The sequence below is a fragment of the Bufo bufo genome, chromosome 5 (assembly GCF_905171765.1).
Source record: "Bufo bufo chromosome 5, aBufBuf1.1, whole genome shotgun sequence".
Lineage (NCBI taxonomy): Eukaryota > Metazoa > Chordata > Amphibia > Anura > Bufonidae > Bufo > Bufo bufo.
Window position 1 is genome coordinate 42,770,722 of NC_053393.1, and position 26,377 is coordinate 42,797,098.

The following is a 26,377-nucleotide window of genomic DNA, read 5'->3' on the forward strand; positions in this document are numbered from 1 at the left end:
AGTCATATTGCCATCCACCTGTCCCCTAACCATCTGATTGTATATTGCTAAGCAGTAAATGTAACAGTTGGCTGCAAGATCAGACTACACAGGGTTTGTGGTCTGTTACCATGGAGACACAGATCTGCATAGAAACTGTTGCCCTTTGATTTGCAAAGTTGCTTTACTTTTTATTTTAGATGCATCTGGACAACAAACAAAATTGGTTGTGAAGATGGCTGTACTCTTTAAAGAGATTTTTGGGGATTAGAAAGACATGGTTAATTTCTTTGTAGAAACAGCGCCCCTTCTGTCTGTGGGTTCTGTGTGGTATTTCAGCTCAGCCCACTGACATCGTTGCTGCAATATCAGAAACAACCTTTGGAGTGGAGTTGTGTCTGCAAGAAAGCCGCCATGTTTTTCTATTCCTGTACACCCCTTTTAAGTGATGTCACTAGGACCTAGTTAATTAGCGTTGGAATCATCGGGCCTTATTTCTCAGTCTTAGGACAGTCCTTGTTGCCCATGGCAACCAATCAGTGTGCAGCTTTCTTTTTTCCATCAGTGAAAGTTGAGCTCTGATTGGTTGCAATGGGCGACAAGGACAGTTTTGATAAATGAGGCCAGTTGTCTCAGTGTACAAAATGGCTTCCTCTACGGAGTGTGGGAGTCAGGTACTCTTTAGACAGCATTTCTCCCTAGTATAACTACAAAAAGTAAGTGACTACCAATATGGCCACCATGACGGCTTCCACAAGAGTTGTCGCCAAATTCCTTTGAAACTTTTCACGGCCTAGTTTTACCAAAAACCCTAAAAAGGTTTTCCATAAAGCATGGTAACCACCCTTGTTGGAGCTGTAATGGCTGTTGTATTAGTGGTCACCCAAGCTCTTTGGGTGAGCTTGGAATCTGATGGGTGGAACATGCTCTTTAACTTCTGATTGCTTTTGCTCACATTCCCCCTCATTTGACCATTATATTGATTTGTTTTTTCCCTGTTTTGTTTCTTTTCCTCTATGTTGTCTGTCCTCAGTTGTCTAATGGGTATTATCACTATAGTTTGTCCAGTGACCTGTCCACCACAGGTCATTTCACCCATTTCCCACTCCCAGCCTCACGTCCTTGGACCCGGTCTAGCTCAGATTGTCAACACTATTACACCATTGGGCCGGGCGTGTTACCATCGTCTAAGATCCCCAGCTGGAAGGTTCGTGTGATATAGCCCTACCTCTTCACACTTTTCTCCCGTCTTCTGTCACCAACTAATATTTTAGGTGTTTTCTGTTTCACCGTTTTTGAAAACCTATTCTGTCTGTTCTGTAAGCCTTAGTTTTGCACAACCCCCTTCTAAAAAACATCATGTGTACATTCATCCACACTAATGGGAAACACTTCTTTTGGGCCTTCAAAATCACTGTTGACCGGTGTTTGGCTCTTAATATTATCCATAGACTACCATTAGGTGACTGTTACCAGTTTCCAAACCTTCATGGGATATAATGGTTGGTGGAATTGGATTTTTTTTGTAGATGATTGTTATTGACCTACTTGACTTTACATGAGCAGTATCGAAAGAGCTTGCCTCATGAAAGCTTGGGTCATCCAGGCAATGGTTTGAACATCCAACTTCTATGGTCATGTTCGTTGAAAGTCTTAATGGGAGTCCCACCTAAAGCTTATGTTCACATTGTCCGTTTGAGACAACTGGCCAAAAGTGCATTGAAAAATGGTCTCCCAGTTGGTATCCTATCAAAGAAGATGGCAAGTACATATGGAATATGATGAACGGAAATCTGGTCTTGATAAAAGGGTGGTTTTCTTAAAGATCTGATCATTTGGATAAATTTTACCGTATATTTCTGAAAAATCTGTGACAATGTCCAAAGATATCCATCACTGAAAATATCCAACATGATGTTTTCGTTTGAGTACCCTTTACACCATTGACCCTCCATGGTGAACATTTTCTTGATGTCCAGAGCAGAGCTACAGCCTTATGATGTGGCTTTTGTGGTCCCACGAGAATGGAAATTGTGTTTGGCATTTGGACATCCAACTACCACTTATATCTGTGCTGGATAGGTTCTTACCCCTGATGCATCCTCCTTGGCTGCCCATTGTCCAGCTCAGTACAGTTCTATGGGATAGTGCATCACACAGATTACTGACTAGGTTTGGTGGTGATCCTATTTGAGACCTCTACAGGTTTACACTGACCAGTTATAGTACTCTTATACCATAATAGTGGGGGCTGTGCACCTTCAGGGTGAACTCTTCTTTTATAGCTCTATGCTGTACCTGACTTCCTCTCTTTTAACTTCTACAACATTTTCTGTTCTCCTAACCTCAAAATAGGGGAATTTGTCCTCTTAGACTATTGAAATGTTCAAATAAGTGTGATGGAAAATTTGAGATCCATTTAGTAATATATAGCAGGTGCAGAAAGGTATTTATCATCCCTGCCCTTCAGGCCTCTAACAGAAGTAGTGTAAATCCAACTTTTTTAAGTCCCTATGTACAGATTTATTTAAGGGGTTGTCTAGCAAGTATTTTTTTAATTTCTTATTTTAAATAAAAATGGCATAAGAAATACTCCCCTCTTCGCTCTTGTTCCTGCACTTCCCAGGTCCATGATGATCTCCACTTCCTGGTCCCTATCAACACACAGAATATAACCACTTAGCCAATCAGTGGCTGTAACAGTGACCTTCCTCAGTCTGTGATTGGCTGAGGGGTCATTTCCTGTGTGTCAAGAGGAACCAGGAAGTACAAACCAGCAGGACCTGTCAAACGGAGTAGAAGTGGCAGAGGATTGGTGAGCGGAGTATAAACTTTGTATTTTTTGTGCCATTTTTTGTGGTAAAAGCTATCTGGGGGGTAAAAATATGTCCTAAAATACAAGAATACCTCACATTAATATATAATTATCTTGGTAATTCCTCACCATTCACACGCCTTTCCTGTCTGGGTACTCACCGATCTATACAAGAGCACGGTGATGTTTCACCCCTCCTGACACGCTATTACACGATTCTGGTGGTGGACTGCTGCCCGTGGTGCCATTTTGGTCCATTCATCACATATTATGTTGATGGCATGGATGAGACATCAGGGGGAAGAGTGAGGAGCTGCAGTGGTCAAGTAGTTTTGTATTTTTGGACTACTCAAAACCCCTTTTAATCATTGTCTATGTGGAGTGAAGTAAGGGATTCGGAGCTCCAATGATGATCAGCGTTGGAAGTTTTATTCTAGATACTATCCAGAAGTCTCAAGTTGAAGCTGGTATATACAGTTAGGGCCATATATATATTTGGACACTGACACAAATTCTGGTTTTATTACCTGTTTACTAAAACATATTTAAGTTATAGTTATATAATAGATATGGACAGTCCAGACTTTTAGCTTTCATTTGAGGGTATCCACATTAAAATTGGATGAAGGGTTTAGGAGTTTTAGCTCCTTTACATGTGGCACCCTGTTTTTAAAGGGACCAAAAGTAATTGGACAACTGACTCAAAGGCTGGTTTATGGTCAGGTGTGGGCAATTCCTTCATTATTTAATTCTCAATTAAGCACATAAAAGGCCTGGAGTTGATTTGAGGTGCGGTGCTTGCATTTTGAAGATTTTGCTGAGAAGTAAACATGCGGTCAAAGGAGCTCTCCATGCAGGTGAAACAAGCCATCCTTCATCTGAGAAAACAGAAAAAACCCATCCAAGAAATTGCTACACTATTAGGAGTGGCAAAATCTACAGTTTGGTTAATCCTGAGAAAGAAAGAAAGCACTGGTGACCTCAACAATGCAAAAAGACCTGGACGCCCACGGAAGACAACAGTGGTGGATGATCTCAGAATAATTACCATGGTGAAGAGAAACCCCTTCACAACAGCTAATCAAGTGACCAACACTCTCCAGGATATAGGCGTATCAATATCCAAATCTACCATAAAGCGAAGACTGAATAGAAGTAAATACAGAGGGTTCACTGCACGGTGCAAGCCACTCCTCACCTCAAGAATAAGAAGGCTAGATTGGACTTTGCTAAAAAAAAATCTTAAAAAACAGCACACTTCTGGAAGAACATTCAGATGAAACCAATATCAACCTCTACCAGAATGATGTAAAGAAAAAAGTATGGCGAAGGCATGGTACAGCTCCTGACCCAAAGCATACCACATCATCTGTAAAACACGGCAGAGGTAGTGTGATGGCTTGGGCATGCATGGCTGCCAGTGGCACTGGGGCCCTAGTGTTTTTTGATGATGTGAAACAGGACAGAAGCGGCCGGGTGAATTCTGGGGTTTTCAGAGCCATACTGTGCGCTCAAATCCAGCCAAACTGGTCGGTGTTTCATAATATAGATGGACAATGACCCAAAACATAAAGCCAAAGCAACCCAGGAGTTTATTAAAGCAAAGAAGTGGAATATTCTTGAATGGCCGAGTCAGTCATCGGATCTGAACCCAATAGAGCATTTTACTTGTTAAAGACTAAACTTCAGACAGAAAGGCCACAAACAAATAGCAACTGAAAACCGCTGCAGTAAAAGCCGGGCCGCGCATTAAAAAGGAGTAAACACAGCGTCTGGTGATGTCATGAGTTCAAGACGTCAGGCAGTCATTGCCAACAAAGGGTTTTCAACCAAATGTTAGAAATTAACTTTTTATTTACAATTATTTAAGTTGTCCAATTACTTTTGAGCCCATGAAATGACAGGATTGAGTTAAAAAATGCTTTAGTTCCTCACATTTTTATGCAATCATTTTGTTCACCCACTGAATTAAAGCTGAAAGTCTGAACTTCAACTGCATCTGAATTGTTTTGTTCAAAATCCATTGTGGTAATGTTCAGAACAAAGATTAGAAAAACGTTCTCTGTCCAAATATATATGGACCTAACATTTTTTTTGCTGGTCCATGATTGTATGGTCATGGTCTGCAATGCTCTCACCCAAGGTTAGAGCACTGTGATGGGTCAGTGAGTCCATAGAAGTAATACCTATGGACAACCACCACTACTTCAGTTATGTAAGGAGATAAACCATCTTTCCTTGAGTGAACAAAGTGCTTTGAACATGTATACATACAGCATGTAACCTTTCATCCAGGACTGGGCTAAGCCAGGTCCATACGACCAACCTATGGTGAACACTCTTCAGAGGCGTAAACGTGAAGCCGATTCCAGCGGAGGAGCCTATATCTCAACTCTAGGACTGACCAGCGATGCCCGATTGCACAGGAATGCCGGTGTATCTGCAGCATTTAGGGTAAAGAGTGATGCCATGGCTCGTCTCTGCCTTTAACCAATCTTCTGTAGAGTGTCTTCTTCTGCTTCTAACACATGGTTGAATTGTTTAGTGTTGGCTCTTTTGACCATTCTGTAGAAATAATTTGCATGTATTTCAGCTGTAAATCCAGAAAATCTTACATTGGATGATATGTTTGTTGCACAATGAGATTACTTTGGACTCTGATAGGTCTACTGTTGGTGGTGGGTTGTAGTCATACTGGGTGCATTGTGTTCATTTTCTTCCTCTCTTATAATCATCAGCAAGGTGAAGAAACAGAGAACTGCGACGAGTTGGCTCTGGCATTGAGCAGAGGATTGCAGCTTGACACGCAGAGGAGTAGCAGAGATTCCTTGCAATGTTCTAGTGGATACAGCACACAGACCACAACCCCTTGCTGTTCAGAAGATACCATCCCTTCCCAAGGTACGATATGTGCACCAAGACCTGTCCTAGTTACACCTTGTAATAACTATAATTTGTAGACCCGTCTCATAGTCGCTGGACATTCATAACCTAGTACTGCCACCCAGACTATGAACCACCATAGAGAAAAATGAGGGGTAAGACTAGAGCAAAGTTCATGAACATGAGGATCTCAGGTAGCCTTTCCAAAACTCTTCCATTTATTGGAAGTGATTATTATATTGTCCTTTAAATAAACCTCTTCCTGTTCCTATCACACATTTTTTGTGCCCTATTGGTACTACTTGAACAGCAGAGCCCATACTGTGCTGGATGAGAAAGCGAGGACTGCAAGGCACTGTGGTGATATTGAGGAGGATGGCCCTATCAGGGCAGTACCTAGATACCATTTTGCATCCGTGTGTGCAACCATTTTCTGGCCATCTGTCTTTTATGGCTATTTTGCATCCATTTGTAATGGCTTGATGATTTTATTTTTTTAACACCCCAACCCCTGCAGTGCCCTCACAGTATACCTAATGCCCCTCATAGTGCCCCTTGGACATCATATGGCCCCCATACTGCCCCCAGTATAAAGAATGCCTTCAGTGCTCCCCAACAAATATTAATGCCCCGAGTAGAACGAATGTCCCCATTAGTGCCCCCCAGGACTCATCCACTTACATGTGCAATCATGATCTGAGAGTAGGCGATCCTGATGTTGGAAATCCCCTTTAAAGTGCCTTTCCACCTAAAAATAACGTGACTTGTGCTATTCGACAAAGTTACTAACAATTGTATACAACCATGTCAACCAATACGACCACTATTACGGCTCTCATAGTGGTTGTCATGAGCTTTCTTAGGCTCCTGTACAGCCGATGTACCTAATTTTATGCCGGGAACAAAACCTGCAAAATCTTTTTCCCTAAACCACATTTTTTTAACCTCATTCTTATCTTCAGTTTCAGATTACGATTACTTCTCGGTGAGTGGAGACCAAGAACCTGACCAACAGGATTTTGATAAATCTTCCACCATCCCTCGAAACAGTGATATCAGCCAGTCCTACAGGAGGATGTTCCAAGCCAAACGTCCTGCCTCCACCGCTGGGCTACCAGCCGCTTTCGGACCTGTGATCACACCTGGTGTGGCCACCATTCGTAGGACACCATCCACCAAGCCATCAGTGAGACGTGGCACTATTGGTGGAGGTCCCATACCGATAAAGACACCGGTTATACCCGTTAAGACCCCCACAGTGCCAGATATGCCAGGTGGGTTCCCCACCAGCACAAGTGAAGAATACCCTGAGCAAAGCCCCGACACCCCTTCCCTCGTAGAAGCTTCCACCGGAGAAATGCCAACTTCACTGTGGAGCGGACAGGCTTCTGTAAACCCCCCAGTCCCGGGACCACAAGGCATGATTGTGGAGGAACAGAGGCAAGGAAGGTCAGAAAATGATGAAGATGATGATGATCAGGATGGATCTTTCATCCCCGATGCCCCGGTTCAAGCCCATCCAGAGCCAACAGAGTCTGCTCCAGAAGAGGCACCTCAAGGAGATGACATGCTTTATGCTATCCGCCGTGGAGTTAAACTTAAGAAAACCAGCACAAATGATCGCTCGGCCCCACGTCTCTCCTAGAGAATTGGGACACTATGGCCGGGACTACAGAACTTTCACCCTGGTGACTCCCTTTAACCCATTCCAGTCCGTGACCGGCGGATTGTCTAGGAGCGTACACAGGGTTGACTCTTAATAAAAGAAGATAAATCTATATATTCTCACAGTTAAGCAGAGTAGAAGAGTTACTATCTGTCCGTGTCCTCATGCTGTAAAAAGTCTTCTGACTTCTGCACATAGTTATTCCCCTCTCTGTTTTTTTTCTGGTTATTTTTGGCCCCTCCCAATTTTTTTTGTTCCCGTTTTTTCCATAAAGTGCCAAAATCTTTTTTTTTTCCATTTTGTATCTAGACGTCTTTGTAAATTTTCAAACTGCTTTAAATGGGATAAGGAACAAGTGTGTATCGTAATAGAAGAAGGACTGTTTTTGTGAACCCCCTCCCCCCACCCCACCATCGAAAAGAAAAAAAAATAACTTTGTATAGATCAAGCATGAGCATACCTTTTTTGGCATGATGGGAGATGTAGTTCAACAACCGTTGCAGTCAGAGGATGATAAGGTGTAGACCACCTCCGAATCACCGCAGCTTAGTTTTTTCCTATACACAACTACAAGCTTAGGTTTTACTTTTTAATGATTATTATTTTTAAATATTTTTTTTCAATTTTTTTTTAAACTGTTATAAATTATTAACAATTAAAAGCAATATAGTAAAAAAAAACGTAGCATGTAACCAGGGGGAATAAAGGGTTAAGAACGTTATGATATAACATAGGCTGTCATACACGTCACCTGTAATCTAGTCATCGCCTGTAGCTCCATGATAGAAGATTCAAGCCAGTCCAGACCACTAATCCATAGAGTGCTTTCCACCTACGTCAGTATACACGTCATATGTAATATATCAGACCCGTCATGTCACTTTTAGTACTGTGTGTAATGTCTTAGTAGGCAGGAATTTAAAGGATTTGTACAGGATTTTATTTTTTTTCTTGTCAAATCAGCACCACCCTTGCACATAGGTCATGATCGGTATTACAGCTCAGCTCTAGTCAAGTGAATGGGGCAGAGCTGCAATACCACACACAACCTGTAAACTGCTTTGATGCTGTTTCTGGAAGAAATTTGCTATTTTTTTTTTTTTTATCTAATCCTGTACAACCCCATAGTTGGCAGCCATTTTGTGGGCTAAAGCAATAGCTATTTAATGAGATATCACATCTAGAATACGGACATCGGGAACTAGCACATGAAATGGTTGCCATATCTGAAGGTTGGTGATATGTCCCTGCTGGGTTTTACTGTATCGTAAAGCACTCAGTTTTTTGTTTTTTTTATAGATATGTGCGCTCACACTATCTCACCAAGTACTAACATAAGGGGTTAAGTATAATGTTAAATCTAAAAAACAGAAAAAAAAAAAAAAAGGCTAAGGCAATTATAAAGGTATTAAACGTTTTAAGGTAGTTGGAAGTTCACAGATGTAAAATAGAGTAAAAAATTAATAAAATGTAAAAAAAAAATTTGCTTATTCACATTTAAGACCCAGCTGGCTGGGTCGAGTTTGCAACCTTTGATCGCATCCAAATGACACTTTACACGCACACGTCGCTGTTCAGTATTGTGGAGGCAAATGGTTTTACAAAATAAAAATACATTTTTTTTGTAAATTTTTTCACATTTTTTTACACTAATTTGGCACAGGACTTAAATGGAACGAAGGAAAATTCAGTTTCGAGGACATTCTCTGGGTTATATGTTATGTATTTTATGACTTGTTTAATGGTAGGAAATAGCACTGTAGCACAATTTTTTTTTATGTATATAGAATAATACTAATTACACTGATCCCTCCCCCCCTACTTTAATAGGTCAAATGAAATCTATAGAAGTTTTTGGAAAATGGAAGATCCGGGTAGAGAAACCAGTGAAATGGTTTTAGGCCATTTGGACATACAGTGACTCTCGAATCAATATCATAAAATGGAGCCAATTTTACAAATGTAGAGTTTTAACAATTCTTGAACTTCTGCCCTGATGGGATTCCAAAAATGTAGAATCTTTTTGAGATATTCACTGAGACAGCTATGGTCAGCTGGATGTGAGAAGATGGTGCCAGAAAATCAGGATGAACTCTACAGCTCCAGAGTAAATTCTGCCCTGTGTATAAAAAAGTGATCAGTCAATGGTCTGAGGGCCACTATTTGGGTACCTGAGATGTTTGGCACTGGATTGATGGTTCTCCATGTTGGCAAAGTAATATATAAGAAATTATATATCTATAAAGTGAGGGGAAAATAACACTCAAAGGGTTGCACCATCAAAATGACCACTTACCGGACCTCATACCATCTCGAAGAGGGGGAAAAGTGTCTATGTTTAATGTTTCTTTCATTTTAGAAATTTTTAGAAATGAAGGGTTTTTATGTTTTGTATTTTTCTTTTAATAGATGAGGTCCATAGCATTTGGCATCAATTTCTTTTAAAATAAAAAAAATGCTAATTGATCCCTCGGGTACCTAGAATCACATTCAATTAGATTGCAGACCTCATTATAAACAGAGATGTTGCAGATGCCAGGCCGCCATGTATAGCGCTTAAGTCCCTTCCCTCGCCTCCCAAGGACCTTTTTTTAAAAAGCCCTCCCCAACACAAGGTCCCCTTTTCTATCTATAAATGGCATCGATATTGATAAATATTTTTTCTACATCAATATCACTTGTAGAAACGCATTTCAGGGTAAGGACTGGCAGACGGGATTTAGAGGGGAAGTACACAGCACGTTACCAACGCCCGAGCCCCCCAGGCTCATTGGATAAATGATGCCAAAATGCAATATTGTCAACGGTGCTAGTCTCAGAAAACCAACTCTGCAAAATTCCTTGTTGGCTATCGATGTGAAGTAACATGTGAAGTTGTTGTGTTTCATGTATGAAGACGTACGCTGCTGTGATTCCTTTCAAGATGTTATGTCGCAGTACAGCATACTTAAATGACATGATAATAGGGAAAAAAGTCAGTTTTTTTATATCAATCCCATGAGGTTTTTCTTTCCAAATCCAGAAAAGCCTGACCAGCCATCCACTGTTTGAGTTCATAGCAAGCATGATGAACACCGATATGGCAGCCATTTTGTAGTAAGCGTACTAAGTGTACATGGCAAGCTACCTAAAATTAGAGAGGACAGTCATTTTGTCTTGGCCAAAGGCCTTTTTTTACATGGCTGTAGTATGGGCTTTATACTCACATCAACATATGAGTCTTGTTCAGTAGAACCACAGGAGCACTAAGTCCGCTTCAGTAGAACCTCATTAGGGGCAGATATTGCAACTATAATACAGACCCTAAAATGCACCTTTAATTGGAGACGTATGCAAGCGACCTAAGAATTACCACTTTGGCTCAAACATGTTATGGTCTCTAGCGAATTGGTTGCCTGCCCGTGGATATTGGTACAGGCTACAAAATGGCTGCCCCCTGTGCATTTGGCTCTAGAAATAATCCACCCTGTGAGTACATAACAAGCTAACTGAAATCAAAGGATGCCATTTTGTTCACTCTCACAGGAAGTGATGAAGTTGATAAAATCACAGTAGGCAGCCATTTTGTCTGAAGAAATGTTCCTTTAGGGTCCATTCACACGTCCGTTGTTTCTTTCCTGATCTGTTCCGTTTTTTGCGGAACAGATCTGGACCAGTTCTGTACCCATTCATTTTCAATGGGTCCTGAAAAAAAATCAGACATTGAGCTGTCCGATTTTTTTCAGGACCCATTGAAAATGAATGGGTACAGAACTGGTCCAGATCTGTTCCGCAAAAAACGGAACAGATCAGGAAAGAAACAACGGACGTGTGAATGGACCCTTAAGAATACCACTAATGCTTAAAGGGGTTTTGTAATAAATGCAAAACCTTGTCAGACCATTGTAGATGATGGTCCCCAAGCTCTTGTGGACCTCAGCGATCCACGTAATACTTCATGTTTTGTGCAGTAGCTGCCGCACTGTAAAATGCATGACAGGCCGTTTCTCCTGCCAAAATCAACTTGCTTGACGGGAGTCAGCCCCACGGTAATCAACTGATTGCCTCGGCGGCTCTCAACTGAAAGGGGTTGTCTCTAAATAGTATGTTGATTGACTACGTACTTGTGACTGTAGGTACAGACCACAAAATGGCTGCCCCCACTGCACGTCCACTTTGAACAAGATTCATATGAAAACCTTTAGGTACACGGCGAGCTAGGCGAAATCATAGTAGAAATTTTGTACCAAGCGATATCCCTAGCTTCTAGTGAATCAATTGGCTGCCTACTCGGGAGTGTTGATGTAGCCCACAAAATGGCCGCCCCCTCCGCGTGTAGAGCTGACGGGTCCACCTTTTTTTTAATATAAGGAAACAGTTATCCATGTCTGAAATGAACTAAGTGGCTAGTATGAAATATGTGGTTGTCATTGCCCTTAAACGTTTTAGTATGAGACTCTCGCCCACGTTCACCATAGGATTATGCCCTATTTTTTTGTTGTTCTGTTTTGTGTTTCTTTTGCATATTGTATGGCAGTGTCATGGCAGAAGAAACGAGTCATTGGGAATCCGTGACTCTTCTGCTCTTGTGTTTAGTTGCTAGTTTGTACTGAGAGTTGACCTCTCCCTGTGCAGGTTGTTTTACATTGTTTAAATGACTTTTTGCTGTAACTGTGCCTCCCTGTACATTGTAACAATTGCTTCAGCCTACATAAAAAAAAAGAATAAAAAGAAAAACTGGATAAAGGCATGTGCATGTGTCTGGTATAAAGTCATTTCTCAAGAACCTCCACCTCACTAGCCTAGAATAAGGTGTGAAATGCAACATCTGTGTATCTTCATTTGTACATTTTCCTCTCCACGGCTGAGCTTCATCTCCCTGCCCTGGTCCCATGACGATGACATCAACACAGGTCCTTCAACTGTAAAACTACTGACTCTGTATGGCTGCCCTGATCACATGCTGATGACATCATCACTGGTCCTTCTGCTCAGCTAGCCAGGTTTTCACAGCTAGCTATGTAAGTGTAATTGGGGAAAGGGCCCATAGCAGCTACATGGTCTGCCTCTATTAGAGGTAGGTCACTGGGCACAAGACATTAGCAGCAGATTGTTTAAGTTGTGTAAGCATTGCGGTGTGACCTCCATGGACTTGTTTCTCCAGCACATCCCACAGATGATATTCAGATCTGTTTGTCATGTTCCTCATTCCTGGCCATTATCCTTCTGAAAAAGACCACTACCATGAAAGGGGGAGGTATTTGTCTACACAGTGATTAGGTAGGTGGTACGTGTAACATCTGTGTGATGCAAGGAGCCAAGGTTTCTCAGCAGAACATTGCCTTAGCCGGCTTGTCTTCTTCCCATGGTACATACTGGTGCCATCTCTTCTCCAAGTAAGTGATGTACATGCTCCCGGCCCTCCACTTGATGTGACCTGATGCATCAGACCAGACCGCTTTTTTTCCATTGCACCATGGTCCAGTTCTGATGCTCATATGGCCATGGTAGACCATCTCAGTGGTGGAAAACAGGTAGGTGTCAGCACAGGCAGAGCGATGCAGTTTGCTGTGCACCCAATCTATGATAGCCAGCAATAAAGGTAGTGTCTAGGAATTTATACAAATTCATCTAACAGAAAGGAATATGATATAATAAAAAAATTACTCACCTATTGAATACCTGCTGCTCCAGTGGTCCCCCACTGATCTTGTTTGGACCACCAGTGCAGAAGTAACTCTGTACAACCCCATACATTTTTTCAGCAATTTGCTCTGCAGTGGCTCTTCTGTGGGATAGGACCAGATTGGCTAGCCACCTTCCCCATGTGCATCAATGACCCTTGGCAGCCATGACCCTGTTGCTCGTTCACCAGTTGTCCTTCCATGTCCCATTTCGGGTCACTTCTAACCGCTGCATACCGAGAACACCCCCACATAACCTAATGTTTTAGAGATGCTGTGACCCAGTCATCCACATATCAAAATTTGGCCCCTGTCAAAGTTTGTCAGATCCTTGCGCTTGCTCATTTTTCCTGCTTCAAACACATCAACTTCAAGAACTGACAGGCACCATTGTAACAAGATAATCAATGCTATTCAATTTAGCGGTCACTAGTTTTAAAGGGCATCTGTCATCAGGATTAAGCATATTAAAGGGGTTGTTTCATCTTGGGTTTTGATGGCATATTGCTAGTATATGCCATCAAAATCAGATACATGCAGCTCCCACCATCTCAAGAATGGGCCCCCGAAAGTGAAGGAGCGTACCGCACATGAGCGGAGTACTGGCATGGCCACAACTCCATTCACTTCTATGAGACTGCCGGAGAAAGCCAAACCAGCACTCGCCTATTTTCGGGGGTCCTGTTCTAGACATAGGTGCAGGTCCCAGAGGTGGGACCCGCACCTATCTGCCATAGGTGCCATATCCTAGAGATATGCCACCAATATCTAAGATGAGTCAACGCCTTTAAACCAGGCTCCTCCACTCTGCTCGATTGAAAGGCCAGGCTTCTGATGTATACCCTGACCTGGCCCTGTAATCCCATTCCTGTACTATTGAGTTAATTTTAGTTACAAACGCAGTATTCCCTATGTTCCTGGCTCCCCAGCATTAAAAACTACTGCGCTTGCGCCACTAAAGAATTGAGCGGCACAGGAATACAGGTCCAGGTGAGACAACATATCAAACACCAGGCCCTTTCAGTCAAGTAGGGGGAAATATGTCTTGGGAAGCACAGCATGGGAACTAAGGTGCACTGAATCATTAGGGCCTACCCTTAGTGCACTTAAGTCCTAATTTCTCTGGATTTATCAACCACCCCACATCTAATAGTTTCTGAATGAAGATGATTCTAGCTCAGATTTGGAAGTCATCCAAATATCGTATCATCAAGATCTTTTTTTTAGGTCGGACCACAGCCTGAAGCACCTTACGGCCAAAGGTAAGACCTTCATTAAAAGGTATCTGAAGTCTATAGTGCCTAAAAAAAAAGTATGTGGAGAGCTCCAGGTAGCCGCCTTACAAATCTGCTCTATAGAAGCTGAAGCTCTCTCTTCCCATGAAGTGGAAGACTGATCTCATAGAGTGAGCCCCAAACCCGGAGGGCAGAACAACTCCTTTAGAAGAGTAGGCTAAGGAAATGGCTTGTCTAATCCACCTAGCAATAGTCTGAGAAGAAGCTGCAGATCCCTTCTTAGCTCGCTGAAATAAAAGCAGCAGACGTGAGGAGAACCTCTAATCTCCTGAGAACGGTGAAAAAGTGAAGAGACTTTTGGTAAAAAAGAAGGATTAGGAGAAATCACCAACCGATCTTCCAAGATTACCAAGTAGGGAGGGTCAATCGGGAGAGCAGAGATCTCACTAACCCTTGTAGCCGAAGTAATGGCCAGAAGGAACGCAAGTTTAAGGGAGAGCATCTTTGGGGAGATCTTATCAATAGGCTCGAAAGGGGTCTGAAGTAAGAGTAGAGAGGACCAAATTTTAATCCCAGAGAGGAGCTCTATTTTTACAGACCAGAGATAACTTGGACACTGCTGTCACAAACCTCTTAACCCAAGGATGTTCCGCTAACTTAAACTCAAACAAAGCGTTTAAAGCTGAAATTTGGACCTTTAAAGTGCTAGGCCTAAGTTTTTTCTTCCATCCCTCTTGTAGGAAATTTAATACGAGCGGGATGTCGCACTTTTAGCACATCCACAGGTTTTTAGGCAAATCTGAAAAAGGCCCTCCAAACTCTCAGATAGATATTAGAAGTGACCTTCTTCCGACTGGCCAACAGAGTGTTAACTACATCCCCAGAGAGACCTCTTTTCTTTAAAATCTCCCTCTCAACAACCAGGCAGTCAAGTGCAGATTTTTCACCTCTGGGTGAAAGATTGGCCCCTGAGACAGAAGCTCCTGAGACTCTGGAAGCACCCATGGGGTCTCTATTGACATCTTGTGGAGCCAGGAAAACCACACCCGTCTCGGGCAAAAAGGAGCTATAACTATCATCATGGCTCCCTCCTCTCTGATTTTCCTGAGAACCCTTGGTAACAACTTTGGGGGGGCATAAAGAAAGCCCTGCTTCCATAATTGGGCCAATGCGTCCACTGTTCTCGGTTGCTCCCCTGGAAATGGGGAAAAGACCTCTACCTTTCTGTTTGACCTGGTGGCAAAGAGATCTATCCCTGGAACGCTGCAACCTGATTAAATACCCCCTGATCTAGGGACCACTCTCCCTGGTATAGATTATGACGACTGAGGAAGTCCGATTTCACATTGTCTGAACCACTTAGATGTACTGCAGAAAGAGATAATAGAGAAGCTTCTGCTAGATTGAAAATCTGATGAGTGAGATACATGAGGCCCTGAGCCCTTGTACCTCCCTGCCAATTGATGTAGGCCACTGCTGTCGTGTTGTCCAAGTAGACTCTCACGTTTCTGCCCCTGATAGCCTTAGTACAGAGTCTCCTGGCTATCTTGATTGCATTCAAATCCTTGAAATTGTGAGACTGGGATAGAGAATTGCTGTCCCAGTTCCCCTGCAACAGCACGGACCCCACATGGGCTCCTCAACCGGATGGGCTCGCATCCGTGGTCAAGGGGAGAACCGCCTCCCTGATCCAAGGAACCCCTTTTTTTAAAAATTGCAGATTCATCCACCACCCCAAGGAACTCAGAGTCTAGGGTGATACAGAGATCGCTGTGTCTAGAGAGAGGAGAAATCTGTCCCAATACCGCAGAATCTGAAGAAGCCTTGAATGATACTGGGCCCATTCTACTCCCAAAATAGCGGCTGTCATGACACCCAGCACCGACATGGCCTCTCTTAGGGTGACTGACGGACACGAGTCTAGTAGCTGAACCCTTGATCTAATAAGTAAAGCTTTTTGAAGGGGTAACAGGCACCTCTGGGAACTGGAGTCCAAAATCATTCCTAGGAAGCTGCATCTCTGGCTCGGACATAAACTGGATTTTTCTCCCATCCCAGTTGCTCTAGAACCTCCCTCAACCAGGCAATCTGTCCCTGAAGAATCTGACTTGACCAGGCCACTAGAAGATAATCGTTCAGGTATGGTATAATGACAATCTCCTTCTCCCTCACGTGGGCCATCATCTCTGAAACCCTCAAAGCCCGTGAGAGCCAAAAGGTAAGGCCTGGAACTGAAGATGCAGAACATCTTTCTCTAACTGGACTGCTACCCTCAGAATCATCTGGTGGCTGGTATGGATAGGGATAGGGATACCCTACTGTGGCCATAAAGCAGTCCGGGAAAAGATTGTCCACAGCTGACCTGATGGACTCCATACGAAATCTCATGTACAGCAGATACCGGTTCAAACACTTTTCAAGTTTATTATTGTCCAAAACGAGCCATTTGGTTTTTTGACAAGAAAAAGGGTCAAATAAAACCCCTTTGTCACTTCCTGCTCTGGAACTCTTAACAACACCTTTTTCTCTATTAGGGAAAAAATCTCTGAGATGATGGCCGACTGCTTTGTGGGATCTGAACGGTAATCTGTAATTACAAATCTCCCTTCTGGAATGCTCTGAAATTTTAGTTTTAGGCCCTCCACTATCACAGAATTTATCCACAGGTAGTTGGAGATCTTCTGCCATTGAAGAGAAAAAAAGAAAGAGACAGACGACCTTCGACAGGGGCCCTGGCGTCATTGGGACTGCTTTTTTGAGGCATCTGACCTGGAAAAAAGAAATCCCTTATTTTTCCTACCAGCACCTGTAAACTGCTTTGCTTTTTTCTTCCCTTTAAAGCTCTCTTTATTAAAGGGAACCTGTCATCAATTTAATCCTGATCTCACTGAGGGCAGCATAAAATAGTGACAGAAATGCTGATTTCAGCAGTGTGTCACTCATGGCCTAATAGTAAGTGGCTGCCAAGAACTAGCATCATAATCATTGCAGCCCAGGCCTTGAAAAACAGTCAAATCTACTTGAGAAGAGTCATGGTTATTCATAATCACCTGCACTCTCACCAGGGCTGGCGTCAGCACCCGGCATACCCGGGCAAGTGCCGGGGCCCACTGTCCCTTAGGGGGCCCACTTGTTTCCGCGCCGGTCCCTTTAAAAACATTTACTGTTGCTGCGCTGCTGCTATCTCGCAGGATCTGCAGGCCTGCGAGACAGATTGGAGGACAGCAGGGGCGGAGCTGATCAGCAGCGCAACGGCAGAAGACAGCGCACAGCATAGCAGCTGAGCTGGAAGAAATCGGGAGTTTAGACAGGTGTGTGTGAGTGTGACCAGTAACATGGCTGCCGCTTATCGCATCAGGAGGGTTCAGTGCCACAGAGAGCTGACAGTGTATGGGACAGGAGAAGGGCTAGTGACTTAGGGTGTGGTGGTATTAATGATATGGCCAGTCGCGATATGTGTAAAGCACAATTCTCCTGCAGCAGCTAGCACACAACAGGCACCATTCATAGCTTCACCTCCTCCAACATAGCCTGTCACCATTAGCAAAGATATGTCCAGCATCCAAGTCAAATCAGCCCCAAAAGCTCTTCATCCTTCCAGTCATGTGAACCCCACAGATCCTGTCAATCAGCATGGACAGGGAGCCCCAAAATCCACAGCAGAGTTCACTGGTGATTATAGGAAAGGAAGCAGAGGAGGCGATGTCGGTGAAGTGGAGCCTTCCGTCAGCACGAGGAGAGCTGCTCCTTCTCCTCATCCATGGCTTCACCTGGCTCTGTGGAGAGCAGCCCCTTTCCTACATGCCCTGGAGAAGCAGTCCTCAGTCCCCTCACAGCCTTTGTTTTTGGTGCTGAGTTTGTCTTGGGTAGGACAGACTCAGGGGAGGAGGGCTGCAGTCACAGACGCCATGCGCAATTGTCAGCACAGCCTTGACGGATAAGCCTACTCCCTCACTGAGGCTTCACACATCATTTTTTACAAAATGCCACGCTGGGTGATACGAAATTCTAATACTACATGCACATGTCGGTGAAAACGGACATGATGGACTCTTTTTAACGGCCATCACATGTTCGTTTTAAGACCAATGGCAGTCTATGAGGCTATTCACACTGCAATTTTTTTGACAGCCAGTGAATAACGGACGTCAAAAAATAAAAACATGTTCTATCGTGTCCGGTTTTCACTGACCGACTGCCCCCATACAAATGAATTAGTCCGTTTTTAACGTCTGTTTCGTAGAATGGCATCAGTGAAAAACAGCCAGCTAAAATGGAGTTTATCCGTTTTTTTTATGGACTTTTTTTTTCATGTGCATGTAGCCTAAGACCTCCTATAAAACACAGCTTTTTTTCTACTGTTTTTGCTGACTTTTTGTTGGTAATGACGTGTGTTGTGCAAAATGCCACAAGGGGGCCCACTGAGGCTTTAATCACCGAAGGGCCCACATGAACCTGGAGCCGGCCCTGACTCTCACCCATCTGCTGATGATTGGCAGTTCTCTCCTAGAGAGAAATGGAGAAAACTAGGTAGAGCAGGAATTTATGAATAACCATGACTCTTCTCAGGTGGCCGTGACTCTTTTCCAGGCCCAGTCTGCAATGATAGTGATGTTGGTTCTCGGCAACCACTTTCTTTTAACTTTTAAATGACAGACTACTTAAATCAACTCACCTGTCTCGACTTTCTGCTGCCGTTAGTATGGGCAGCACAAAGTTGATGACAGGTTCTGTGACGAATACCGTACTCCGACTGACGTCGGACGTCTAATACGTAAGCCAGCGAGATATGGTATGGTCACAGGTTACCAAGGCGTGATGTTACGCCCTCCTGGAGGAGCAGGTAAGGTCAGCTTGATACAGTTTACACAGACACCTCCTGTCCACGCGGGCACAGAGTGGCAACAAGCTGAGAGAGCCTTTTCACTGCCCCAGTGAAACAGCGCGTTCTCAGCCCGGGAAGACTGCCACCAGTTTCTCGTTTGATATAAGCCCGGTCCGCTAACGGGATTATATAGGGTGAGAAACCAACCCACAGTAGCGTATAACTAGGCCGAAACACAGACGTGGGGATTAGTGATCGAGATGCAAGACAGCACAAGATTAAATTATGTATTTAATCACCTTAAGGGCTCCCTAGAAATAACACTATACACACAGAAATATATACAGTGGTCTAAGGTGACAAATACAGATTATGGGGTACAACAGGGTTAAGCAGAACAATAAGTCAGTTTACCAGGTATATGAGTCCTGTGGGTTGTGATGAGTTCTTAGCTGGAGTTACGTGGGAGGCAGTGATGTCAGCAAGTTGCAGGTCCCTCTAAACACATGGCACAATGTGACCCCCCTTCAGAGAAAAAACACGCCCGGCTACCCGTAGAGTCCAAAGATGGTACCGTTATTAGGTTTCTGTTGGGAGATATGTATATCTCCCCTCCCGGGCATCCCACCACCAAACTATGACCACAGGCCTGTTTATTGTGGCCACAGGGACACAAATCTGTATCCGGTTTATGCCTATGATGGCCGGGTGATTCATAATTCCTTATGAATCACCGGTTCCATGATGTCTGATAATGTTCATTGAACTGGGGAATGGCCTAGACCCGCTGCAGGGAAGTTTTTCCTGTTCCATTAGCTGGGTTCCTGGCTGGCTGAATGGAGGTGAAAAATTGTAAACAAAGGTGGCCTGCAAGAAGTTCTCTGCCATTTGGCAGGCCCCCCCCCCCCCCTCCCTTCCTGTGGAGTTCACTACCTCTGCTATCTGACAACAGATTGCTTGTGTGGGAACATGGTTGACATTGAACAACAATCCATATTCCTCACAGGTTCCCTTTAAATCTGGGATGGAAAGACCTCCTGGGGGGCTGACTAACAGAGGGAAAGCCTTTTTTCTTGTCCGAGGCCTTTTCTAGTAAATCGTCAAGGCCCGGCCCAAACAAAAACTGACCCTGACAGGGAATAGAACAAAGTTTAGCATTGGAACTAGCATCCACATGCCAGCCTTTTAACCAAATTGCCCTACGGGCAGAGTTAGATAAGGCGGAAGCCCTAGCAGAAAATCTTAAGGAGTCCGCAGAAACGTTGGCTAAGAAATCTAAAGCATTATTTATAGTAGGGAAGGAGGAAAGTAACTGTTCCCTAGGGGTACCCCCCTTAAAGTGAGCCTCTAACTGCCCCATCCACACTTTTAGGGACAAGCAACAGACGTAGCTGCAATAGATGAAAATTACTCTTACCGGTAATTGGATTTTCCCTTAGCCTCCACAACGGCACTTCCTGGAGGGTACCCGCCTCTTCAGGGACAGGAAAACAACGAAGATCAACGCTTAAAAGCCCCCTCCCCTTTACCTTCACCAGTTAATAGCTTCAAATAGATGCATCATTTAATAAGGTTAAGACATATAATGATACAAATGAAAGAAAGGGTCAACTGCCCCTAATCTCAAAATAAATGTAAAAAAAGAAAGAAAAAATTTGGGTGGGAATTCCCTGTGCCGTTGTGGAGGTTAAGGGAAAATCCAATTACCGGTTGTTGCGGAGCTCCAAGACATACCATCAATATCTCCACTTAAATCCCCTTGTAGCTGAAAAAGCAGGTCAATGTCCAAGAGACAATTTCCCCAGTAACTGGACGACATAGTTTTGGGAGTCAACTGACTTTACTAGGCATGGCACACATGGTTTCAAACACCCCCCACAGCCTCATTTACATACAATAGAGTACATAGATTACTATAATACAAGGAAAGTTGGGGTCAGACAATAGCAAGGGCTGATGGGAGGTTGAGGGGGGACACAGCAGCTAGTTTAAACAGGTCTGGCAGTGTCCCTGGGACACCGCCCTGGTCTTGGGAAACAATGGGACAGGAAAAAGGGGAAGGGGGGGGTTGTACAGACAGCCGAACATAAAATAATATAAAAGGGTCCATCTGTTACACCGGTAAGAGTAATTTTCATCTTTTCCCCACACCTCGACAACGGCACTTCCTGGAGGAATAACAAAGAATCCACTCGGGGGGGACCACAACAGATAAAACTTTTCTGCCAACGGATAGGTCTCTATTGGATAGCACATCAAGTTTGTAATGTTTGTAAAAAGTAGAAGGGGTCGCCCAAGTCGCTGCTCAAGTGGCAGCCATAGCTCGTGTAGAATGGGCCTTTAGTCCAGACGGGGGAGACATCTCTTTTTCAGTGTAACAGAAGATTACAGGACTTAATCCAACGTGTTATGGAAGCCTTGCTAGCTGCTCTACCCCGGTTAGTGCCCAGGTACTGGACCAATAACTGATTAATCATTCTGAAGTCATTTGTAATGTCCAGGTATTGAAGAACACATCTTCTCACATTAAGGTAACTGAACCTCTTTTCTTCAGAAGCAGTCTGAGGACAGAATGAAGGAAGAGAAATTTCTTAACTGCAATAAAATTTACATACCACTTTGGGAAGAAATTCAGGAGAATGTCTTAAAACAATTCTATCTTCCAGTATTGTAAAGGTATGGGGGCTGAATTGAAAAAGCCTAAATCTCTCCAACTCTTCCAGCTGTCGTAATTGCGAGCAAAAAGAAAAAACAGTTTTAAAGGTTAACAGTCTCATAGATATATCTCGAATGGGCTCAATGGGAAAAACCGAGAGGACAGAAATAACTAGATTTAAATCCCAAGATGGGACTGAGGATCTGAATCTTGGGTGTAATCTACTAGCTCCCTTAAAAAACCTTCTAATTAGATCTGATTCAGCCAGCTTCTCACCCATAAAAGCAATTTGTGCTGATACCTGTACCTTTAAAGTGCTTATTCTAAGACCTCGGTCTAGTCCTGATTGGAGAAAATCTAGTACTAGTCCTAGGTCTGGGGGTCTGAACGGGTCCCAGGAATTTTTAGAAAAGGCCAGGAAAGCTTTCCAGAATCTTAAATATATTTTTGAAATAAGAGATTTTCTGCTATGCAGTAAAGTATCTATTACCTTTTTAGATAGCCCCTTCCTTCTCAAGATGTTCCATTCAATCTCCAGGCTGTGAGGTTGAGTTGCGGACTGTTGGGATGAGGAACTGGACCCTGGAGTAGGAGATCTGGAAGAAGGAGAAGGCTCCAGTAATTCTCCCCTGCTAGAGACTTGAGTATCAGAAGCCAAGTCCTTTTGGGCCAATACGGGGCTATTAATATCAATTGGGATCTTTCTTCTACCACTTTTGTCAGGACTTTTTGTATTAGAGAGAAGGAAGGGAAGGCGTACAGGAGACCCTTCAGCCATTTGTGTGCTAAAGCATCCACTTGCAGCGGTCTGTCTTTGTAAGAAAGGTAATAAAACTGGCTGACTTTCTTGTTTTTCTTTGAAGCAAACAAGTTGATTAACAGTGTTCCCCATCTTGCTGAGATCTGGTCGAATACTGTCTGGTTTAAGCTCCCTTCTCCCGGTCTCAGTTTTTCTCTGCTCAAGAAGTCCGCTAGATGATTTTGTTTCCTCTTTATATGGACCGCCGTCAGAGATTTTAGGTTTGCTTCGGCCCAGACAAATATTCTTTCTGCCACCTTGGAGAGGAGACCACTTTTTGTCCCCTCTTGTTTGTTCACGTAAGCAACCGTGGTCGAGTTGTCGGAAAATATTTTTACATGATTCTGGACCAGGTATGGAGCAAAATATTTTAATGCCTGCCAGACTGCCTGAAGCTCTCACATGTTGAAAGGATGGCCGGATAAGTCTTTTCTGCCATAGACCCTGACATGTCCTGCCGTTCAGGTAAAGACCCCAACCTTGACTGCTTGCATTCGTCGTCACTACTACTTGCTCCGTCTGCCTCCATTCTACACCTCTTGAAAGGTTCTCTTCTTTGAACCACCAGTTGAGAGCGCTTTACATGGAAAGGAATTTCAAGCTTCTGGTTTAAAAGATATGTCTTTGATCCCAGAACATGAAGGACTGAAGTACTCTTGAGTGAGCCTGGGCCCATTTCATTGATGATATTGTGGAAGTCATTACCCCGAGAATGGTCATGATTTCTCTTATGGATGTCTTGCGTAATTTTTGAAATTTTGCTACTATTTGAACCAGGTCTTTCCTTTTGTTCCCCGGAAGAAAGGAGGACATTAGATGAGAATCTAGGAGAGCCCCTAGAAATACTTTCTGATAATGTGGAACTAGGTCTGACTTCTTCATATTGATGATCCAACCTAATTGTGATAAGGTTTTGACTACAGTGTGTAACTGCAAGAGAAGGGACTATGTTGTTGGGGCTGTTATTAACAAGTCATCCAGGTACGGAATCAAGACTATTTCTGACCGATGGAAGAAGCTTGAAATCTCTGGCATAATTTTTGTAAATACCCTTGGGGCAGAGGATAGACCGAAGGGAAGAACCTGGAACTGGAAATGACCGATTCTCCCACGAATCCAGACTGCCATTCTTATACAAACCGGATTCCAAAAAAGTTGGGACACTATACAAATCGTGAATAAAAACTGAATGCAATGATGTGGAGGTGCCAACTTCTAATATTTTATTCAGAATAGAACATAAATCACGGAACAAAAGTTTAAACTGAGAAAATGTACCATTTTAAGGGAAAAATATGTTGAGTCAGAATTTCATGGTGTCAACAAATCCCCAAAAAGTTGGGACAAGGCCATTTTCACCACTGTGTGGCATCTTACAACACTCAACAGACGTCTGGGGACCGAGGAGTCCAGTTTCTAAAGTTTAGAAATAGGAATGCTCTCCCATTCTTGTCTAATACAGGCCTCTAACTGTTCAATCGTCTTGGGCCTTTGTTGCACCTTCCTCTTTATGATGCACCAAATGCTCTCTATAGGTGAAAGATCTGGACTGCAGACTGGCCATTTCAGTACCCGGATCCTTCTCCTACGCAGCCATGATGTTGTTATTGATGCAGAATGTGGTCTGGCATTATCTTGTTGAAAAATGCAGGGTCTTCCCTGAAAGAGATGACGTCTGGATGGGAGCATATGTTGTTCTAGAACCTGAATATATTTTTCTGCATTGATGGTGCCTTTCCAGACATGCAAGCTGCCCATGCCACACGCACTCATGCAACCCCATACCATCAGAGATGCAGGCTTCTGAACTGAGCGTTGATAACAACTTGGGTTGTCCTTGTCCTCTTTGGTCCGGATGACATGGCGTCCCAGACTTCCAAAAAGAACTTCGAATCGTGACTCGTCTGACCACAGAACAGTCTTCCATTTTGCCACACTCCATTTTAAATGATCCCTGGCCCAGTGAAAACGCCTGAGCTTGTGGATCTTGCTTAGAAATGGCTTCTTCTTTGCACTGCAGAGTTTCAGCTGGCAATGGCGGATGGCACGGTGGATTGTGTTCACTGACAATGGTTTCTGGAAGTATTCCTGAGCCCATTCTGTGATTTCCTTTACAGTAGCATTCCTGTTTGTGGTGCAGTGTCGTTTAAGGGCCCGGAGATCACGGGCATCCAGTATGGTTTTACGGCCTTGACCCTTACGCACAGATTGTTCCAGATTCTCTGAATCTTCGGATGATGTTATGCACAGTTGATGATGATAGATGCAAAGTCTTTGCAATTTTTCGCTGGGTAACACCTTTCTGATATTGCTCCACTATCTTTCTGCGCAACATTGTGGGAATTGGTGATCCTCTACCCATCTTGGCTTCTGAGAGACACTGCCACTCTGAGAAGCTCTTTTTATACCCAATCATGTTGCCAATTGACCTAATTAGTGTTAATTGGTCTTCCAGCTCTTCGTTATGCTCAAATTTACTTTTTCCAGCCTCTTTTTGCTACTTGTCCCAACTTTTTTGGGATTTGTTGACACCGTGAAATTTTGAATCAACGTATTTTTCCTTTAAAATGATACATTTACTCGGATTAAACGTTTGATCTGTCATCTACGTTCTATTACAAATAAAATATTGACATTTGCCATCTCCACATCATTGCATTCAGTTTTTATTCACAATTTGTTTAGTGTCCCAACTTTTTTGGAATCCGGTTTGTAAATTTCTGGTAATGTTGATGGATTGGGACGTGGTAGTAAGCATCGGATAGATCTATTGTTACCATTACCCAGTCCTTGTATATTAGGTTGATTGTGGACCTGTCTCCATTTTGAACTTCTTGTATGTTATAAATTTGTTTAGATTTTTCAGATTTATTATCAACCTGAATTACTGGTCTGGTTTCTTCACCAAAAAGACTCCTCCTCTGGAGGAACTTGGACTATTGCTTTTTTCTGAAGTAGAAGCGCAATCTGTGATTCTAGAGCTTCTTGTCTCTCCTTTTTTAATCTTGAATTCTCCATGTATCTGTCTGGGGGAATACTTGATAGCTCCAGCCTGTATCCCGATGCTATTACATATAGTACCCAAGGTGATGCATGAATCTGCACCCAGGCTTGGTCGAATTTTTTTTAATCTCCCCTGACTGGACCTCTGGCGTCATTGTGTGGTACTTGGACGGGAGGACTTATCCGAGAAGAGGAATTCTCTATTTTTGTTTTTCACCGATTGCCATGAGGATCCCTGATTTTTCTTTTTCTGATCAAATGCAGGACGTCTTTGGGCACGGTGTTGGAAATTAAGGTGTCCTGTTTTTGTTCTGGAAGAAAGGAGGTCATCAGCATAGAGTCCAGCAGAACTCCCAAAAATATCCTTCTTCGTGAGGGAAGCAGACATGATTTTTCCCTGTTGACTATCCATCCTAGGCCGGTCAGGGTTTTCAGTATAATCTGAAGGTGACGAAGCAGCAGGTCTTCCGATGGGGCAGCGATCAAGAAGTCGTCCAGGTATGGGATGAATAAAATCTCTGCCAAATAAAAATATTTTGCCACTTCTGTCATGATTTTTGTGAACAGCCTCAGAGCGGAACTGAGGCCAAATGGAAGAACCTGGAACTGGTAGTGGCATAGAGATCCTTGGAACCATACCGCCATCCTCAAAAACTTCTGGTCTTTTTTTCGGATTGGAACATGGTAATAGGCATCTGCCAGGTCTAATGTTACCATGTAACAATCTAATGGAAGGAGGTTAGTCACAGATTTTATCGTCTCCATTTTGAACTTTTTGTACACTATGTACTTGTTTAAAGGTTTTCAAAATGTATTATTGCTCTGAAGGAGCCGTTCGGTTTCCTTACTAGAA

At 43.3% G+C, this 26,377-nt stretch overlaps 1 protein-coding gene and 1 long non-coding RNA gene across 4 annotated transcripts in view; one reads left to right on the top strand and one right to left on the bottom strand.

Annotated features, from left to right (window-relative positions):
* MTSS1 (MTSS I-BAR domain containing 1) overlaps positions 1-8,817 on the top strand; it is a 121,275-nt gene extending 112,458 nt beyond the window's left edge. For all 3 annotated transcript variants that reach the window (XM_040431670.1, XM_040431671.1, XM_040431672.1), the window contains exons 12-15: positions 1,013-1,186; positions 5,090-5,248; positions 5,533-5,695; positions 6,640-8,817. In XM_040431670.1, coding sequence (XP_040287604.1) covers positions 1,013-1,186; positions 5,090-5,248; positions 5,533-5,695; positions 6,640-7,322 — 1,179 coding nt within the window. In that variant the 3' untranslated portion in view covers positions 7,323-8,817. The remainder of the gene's footprint in view (positions 1-1,012; positions 1,187-5,089; positions 5,249-5,532; positions 5,696-6,639) is intronic.
* Positions 8,818-8,972: 155 nt separating this feature from the next.
* Positions 8,973-12,066, bottom strand: LOC121000914. Its single transcript, XR_005778935.1, has 2 exons — positions 11,164-12,066; positions 8,973-10,925 (listed from the first exon to the last, which is right to left on the bottom strand). It is a non-coding gene; the product is annotated as an uncharacterized LOC121000914 (long non-coding RNA).
* Positions 12,067-26,377: the final 14,311 nt, after the last annotated feature.